Here is a 6,276-nt window from a genome sequence, read left to right as displayed (position 1 = left end):
CATCCCCCTTAACTGTCTTTGACTGCTGCCATCTGTGGAGATCACGTCACAAAACTCTTAGCTTCCACACACACACAATGCTATCACTGATTGGGTACATTTATCCTGGTCGCGCACTACCATTGGAGGCTCATGTGTCCTTGCGGCATTCATTAAACATTTACGCTATATCTTTAGCAGGTATTGTGGACGGACTGTACCTGTCCAGGGATCCATCATCAAACGTCTCTGCAAAGTAGACTTCTCCAGTGGGAACAGGAGTCTTGTAAGTTACCTGTGGCACAATATTGTAAATTAGAAGTTGTTATACGGAGATCTTTAACATACTTTAATTTCCCATCTGAACTTTACTTAACCTATGACCCATTACTGACCTGGAAGGAGACATTAGCATCCACTCCAGCCGTCCCACTGGCTGTTCCGTCTGTCTTATCAGCTTGATCTTCATCCATCACTGTCGCCTCATCCTCCTCCTCCTCCTCCATCTCCTCTTCCTCTCCTTCCAGCAGAACATTCAATTCCTCATTGTCCAACCCCATATCTTCATCGATGTCTGAAACATCAAGCTCCAACTGCTTCTCCTGGGCTGCCGCAGCTGCCCCAGCAAGGGAGAACAGGAGCAGCAGGCCCCATATCCAACCCCTGTCCAGCTTCATCTGTAGGGGGAGGGTAGAGAGAGGGGGGAGGTGAAAGCAGAAGGGTAAGTAGAGTGTGAGATAACGCCGCCAGAAAGGAACACAGTGTGGTATGAGAGGATAAGGGAAAAGGAGGAGAAGAAGAGGCAGGTGTGAGATGTTATTTATGGAGAGTGACGGGTGTGTGCAAGGGGGGGGTGCATCAATGATATAAATAGCGAATGCATAAAAGGATAGAAAGAAAAACACAATGAGATTGAGGTCACATTAGTACACACTGGAGGCCTATTTCCTCAGATTACACTTGTCTTGTGTTTTCTCTCCAAAAACTCTGCTAAATCATGAAGATAGGTGCCCTAAGGGAAGCGATAAAATCACACAACCAACCAATTTGAATTCATTGTGCATATCATTTCCCAAACATCAGTGTTTCCCATACATTGATTCATATGTGGTGGGCCGCCACAATTAAATATCGTCCGCCACAAATAGATCTCGTAAAAAAATTATATAATTTGTTTGCGGTGCGGTGCAAATAGAATCAAATTCTGTGGGGAACACTCAACATCTTTAATTCTCCTGATTTGTAACAATAAATATATTAGATAACAATATGTGTGTGTATCCCAATATGCCTTTAGAACTAACTAACTAACCTTGCTGAATACTGGTACAATTCATACATCTGTTACACCAAACAGCAGCTTCAATGACCTATTGATCCAGTCACACCTGCTCACTCTTCTTGTTAGCAGTCATTTAAACACATCAGTACAGACAGCACAGCAGCACACCTCCCTTCATTTCTAAATTGCTTTATTTCCCATACTGCTGTTCTTCTATTTGCTGTCATCAGGGCGCATGAAGATCAAAATGACAAACATATAAGAGGAGATGATGAACAGAAAACATAATTAAGAGCTATCTTTTCTTGAAAAGCAATAAAATGTTGCAGATTATTTGCATCTTTGGATATAAGGCAAACAACGCAACAGAGACATTTCTTGAGAGAAATCATGGCCACACCCCATGAAGGAGGGGTGGAACATATTTTCTAATGTGAAAATATTCAAAAGCTATATATATATATATGTATTTTAAAAACAACAGGAGTACCTCTCGCACACACACAACATGTTTCCTGCTTTAAATCAAAGTGTAGTATTTGTAATATATAAGGTCTCAATTTAGTTGTGGCCCAAGTCTAAAAAGGTATCTCTAAACAGGTTGCACTTTCTGCCAAGTCATCTTCTCTTTTAAAAAAGCAATGAGAGGATGGTCCAGATTTACAGATAGAAGGAAACAAGCCATGCAGGGAACCAGGAAACAGACAAGCAAGCAACACCATCCACTATTTGGATACATAGCTAAGCAATTCATTTCAAAACAATTTTTTGACATATCCAACGCAACACCAATAAAGCAGCAGACAGTCATAATGTTTATGTTAATTAAATGATAAAATATGCAGTTACACATAGATAAAACGGTACTACAATACAACTGACAGACATGCAATGCATCATAGTATACGACATAGCTTTAAAACAGCATACCAAATTGAAAAACAAGGATTAGTAGTATGCCATACACGTAACTGGCTTTATAGCTGTCTGCATGTCAGTAACCAAAAGCCACATCTATTTCTATTGTAAGCTTCAGTTTTCTTATTTAACAGTCATAGTCCAATGACCCATTACCTGTCTTTGCCTCACGTTTAAGAGAGCCAACAAGGGCTTTCATTATTTTTTGTTAAATATGTAAGAGAAGCTTATCACTGAACATGTCTAGGAACGACATGGAAAAGGTCATGGGACAGGGTTGTGGAGCTAACATGGCTGCCACCGAACACGGCGATGTCCAAACTCTTTTTAGATGAACGGCTCTGGCTGGAGCACCTGCTCCGCTAGCTAGCTATGCTAACGGAAAAGCAAACGTAAGCATAACATAAGCTTGGATAGTAAAGTAATGGGCGTATACAAACGGAGGCCTGTAATTAAACATGCCATGGCGTTAAAAAAACAAAAAGGGCAAATCATATAAAGTAAAGGGTAGCGGAAAATGTCTTGCTACACTGCAGAAATGAGTGGAGAGCAACGGTTAGCATGCTACATTGGCAGTGGTGGTGTCGCACAGGGGGAGGGATGGAGAGAATGAATGAGCACACACAAACAAACAAACCTTGCGCCTGCTTGTTAATTGCAGAGAAAATGTCCCGATAAAAGCTTTTTCTCTTCTTGGGAAAACAGAGGAGGTATGCTCTCCGTTTGGCCCGCTGAGAAAATCACCGAGGCCCGCCGTGTGTGGTTTGAGAAAGCCCGGTTTTCGGCTGGGGAAGATGGGATCTAGATGACAGTTTGGCCCAGATAACGGTGCGCGGTTGACGAGTGCATGAGCGAGTCGGAACGACGCATGCGCATACAGTGCAGATGGGGGAGCGTGAGTGGTGCCTTCACGTGCCGCCGACAGTTGTAATAAATACCATAGGTGTAACCATAGGGTGTAACCGAGTGTAACTAATGTGAATGTAGAATAATTTTGATTTAATTTAGCTATTCTTCTGCATGATTGAAAATATTACATCAGCTATTGCAATTATTACAACAATTAATGAATGTAGTTAAGTATTTTTGATATTATCACATTTAACCAATGTGCACGACGTTCAGGTCAAAATGGCAAATACTACAATACTCACAAGACCACCATGGCAACAGGGTCAATTATGGCACAAACAAGTAATTAAGATACGAATGAATATTTTTAAATGTCAGCATTAATTCAAGCAAATTACTTGCCGTAATATTTTCCTTATTTCAAAGCCCCACACGACGAGTTTAGCACTTTAAGCCACCATGAATGTCTCTGCAGTTGCATTTCAAAGTAAAAGCATACTATTTGCATATACTATATTGTTCATAAAATGTTCCGTGGGTATAATGCCAATGAATACCTGGGCCTTTACAATAGTTAAGCACAAATAGTCAAGCATAAATTACGATTCACAATCAGTGTTAACAAGTAAATAAAAGAAACGTATTAACCCCCAATTTTACTGTGGCACGTACTATGAACTTCCGGGGTAGAGTTCAGAAATATAGATGGTGGCCACATGCGTGTGGCTGTGCAGTTGTGAAGTAAATAAGTGAAATAAAACTGCAACTACTCAACACTTGCAACATGAAGGACACACCGCTGTCTAACTGTGAGCGGGATTTCCTGCTCAAAGCCATCGAGGAGAAAAAGGTGAGCTGGTGGCTGAACATTGCGCAGTGACTTACAAAACTAACATCGAAAATGATGAACTACAAAAGGGAAAAAAATATAGATCCAGTATAAAAAGCCTTTAATCTTAAAAATAATGACATATTTTAATCTTCTTCAGGGTAATTGTTTAATTCATATGTTATTATTGTTGTAATTATTAATGCATTGATGTGTTTATTACTGTTGCAGCCAGGAAAGGAGAAGCTACTTTCTTTATGCCTTGGTTATATTTACTAGTGACGTTTTATTCATAGAGCATCTTTGGATATACTGCCTAGTAGCTTGTGGAATTAAAGAAGGGATCGAATAAGTTTATCTTAACCTATAATAATATATAATAAATTATTTGTTGATTATACATTTGTATTATTGACCTCTGAATTGCAGGTGAGTATAATTATAAAGTAGTAAGAAATGAAAAGAAATGGAAAGACTCAAGCAAAGTACCTTCCAATCGTATTGAAATACAATACTTATTTAAAGTACTACTATTATCCACTATTGGTCTCCAGTTTTGGCAATCTAAAGGTTTCAGTGAGTTGTACCTGTATATCTGCTTTGAGGGAAATGGTGTCCCATATTACCCCTCTGTCCTCTCCCTGCAGCGCCTGGATGGACGACAGACCTACGACTACAGAAAGATGAAGATCACGTTTGGGACTGACTATGGGTGCTGCTTTGTGGATCTCGGAAAAACCAGGTTAAACTTTGGCCTGTTATGTGTACTGTGATTTTATACCTAGTCACGCCTATGGGGTAAAAAATGTTTATCTTCAAGACTGATGTACTGAACACTTCCCTAGCAATTCACCCACATTCACATGGATTTTTGTATTTATTTACTCAGTAAATTGAGTTATGTTAACACTTGGAATATCAATGTTTTTCCCTCTTTAGGGTCATGGCACAGGTGTCAGGTGAGCTGGTGGCTCCTAAAGAGAATCGACCAAACGAGGGAATCATGTTCTTCAACATTGAGCTGTCCCCCATGGCCTCACCAGCATTTGAACAAGGCAGGTAAGAAAAGACAAAAATATATTACTTTTATCAGGGTTCGATATTAAGGACTGCCCGATGGCCCGGGGCCATCTAGTATTTAGCTCGGGCAATGAAGCCTCACCTGCTGGTTGCCCGATCATGCCAGTATTATGCCAGTAGTAGTGGAGAACTGGGCAGCTATCTTGGTGAGTGACCGGCGTTAGCTACAGAATGTTAGCTAACGTCACATCACAACATTGTAAAGTTAGCTATCATATATCAGGCTATAACTAAAGTAGCATTGATAATATAGTAACGTTACTGGCAGGACTGTTGATACTGATCCATAACAGAAACTAATGCGCAAGTATCAGCCGTATCTCGCGTTACCTAATGCAACTCCACACTACGGTGCTGTGTACCGGAGGAGAGACGCGAGATACGGCTGATACTTGACGATCTGGCGGAGAAAGGTTGTGGAGCCTCCGTTGATATGTCGTTGTAAATGGCTTGATGGAAAGCAGGGGCCGTATTCACAAAGGATTTTAGGGCTAAAAGTAGCTCCTAACTGGCGAATTTAGGAGAAACTCCTAAGCATAATGGGCGTGTCAGTCTTAAATTTAGGACTCCTAATTTTATTCACTAAGAGCAATTCACAAAGTATTTTAGGCTTAAAAGTAGCACCTAAGTCTGGGAGAGCTTAAAAGTCCTCGAGAGGACTCCTAACTCAGTAAGACCTATTCACAAAGAATCTGAAAATGGCTGAGAGACGAAATGTTTTGGAGACAATGGAAGACTGTGAATTGATCAAGAGATATAGGCTAAATCGTGAGGGTATCAAACTTGTTGTGTAATTAGTGCGGGATGCAATAACATCCCCGACTAACAGGAATAACCCGATTAGTCCGGAAATAAAATGTTTGGCAACACTACGATATTTAGCAACAGGGGAAAATGCAACTTTGCAATGCCGACGATTTAGGAATATCGCACCATCAGTCAGCCGTGCCATAAACCAAACCATCAACGCGCTCTCTAGACCACATATCATCCAACAGTTTATCCGGTTTCCTTTGGACAATCAACAACTACACAGGATCAAAGCCAACTTCATGGCAATGCAGGTATGCCGGTGTGGTCGGTGCTATTGACGGACGCACATAAAAATAATTGCGCCATCAAAAGATGAGGACGTGTTCGTCAATAGAAAGAAAGTACATTCCATCAACACGCAGATTGTTTTCATTCATCATGATAGGGGGGCTTTAACGGCGGTATGGGCTGTTATTGAAAGTGTTTAAGTGCTGGAAATATGCTCATTGGATAATAGTTTTGCGGGTGCTTTTAATTGCCTTCTTGATTTAATGCAATTTACGTATTTTTATTGTTTGCTCCT

General features: G+C 40.6%; 2 protein-coding genes across 2 annotated transcripts in view; one reads left to right on the top strand and one right to left on the bottom strand.

Annotated features, from left to right (window-relative positions):
• LOC104943083 (calnexin-like) overlaps positions 1-3,061 on the bottom strand; it is a 7,086-nt gene extending 4,025 nt beyond the window's left edge. The window contains exons 1-4 of the mRNA XM_010768405.1: positions 2,817-3,061; positions 375-656; positions 201-274; positions 5-32 (exon numbers count right to left, since the gene is read on the bottom strand). Of these exons, the coding sequence (XP_010766707.1) occupies positions 5-32; positions 201-274; positions 375-656 (384 nt within the window). The 5' untranslated portion in view covers positions 2,817-3,061. The remainder of the gene's footprint in view (positions 1-4; positions 33-200; positions 275-374; positions 657-2,816) is intronic.
• Positions 3,062-3,721: 660 nt separating this feature from the next.
• On the top strand, positions 3,722-4,923 carry LOC104943082 (exosome complex component RRP45-like). Its single transcript, XM_010768404.1, has 3 exons — positions 3,722-3,881; positions 4,508-4,602; positions 4,800-4,923. Exons 1-3 carry the CDS (start codon positions 3,816-3,818, stop codon positions 4,921-4,923), a joined length of 285 nt encoding a protein of 94 aa, XP_010766706.1. The 5' UTR covers positions 3,722-3,815.
• The last annotated feature ends 1,353 nt before the right edge of the window (positions 4,924-6,276 follow it).

The sequence above is a fragment of the Notothenia coriiceps genome, unplaced genomic scaffold, assembly GCF_000735185.1.
Source record: "Notothenia coriiceps isolate Sejong01 unplaced genomic scaffold, NC01 NC01_scaffold00005676, whole genome shotgun sequence".
Classification (NCBI taxonomy): domain Eukaryota; kingdom Metazoa; phylum Chordata; class Actinopteri; order Perciformes; family Nototheniidae; genus Notothenia; species Notothenia coriiceps.
The sequence above is the reverse complement of the archived record's forward strand: the minus strand, read 5'-3'. Positions and strand labels throughout refer to the sequence as shown.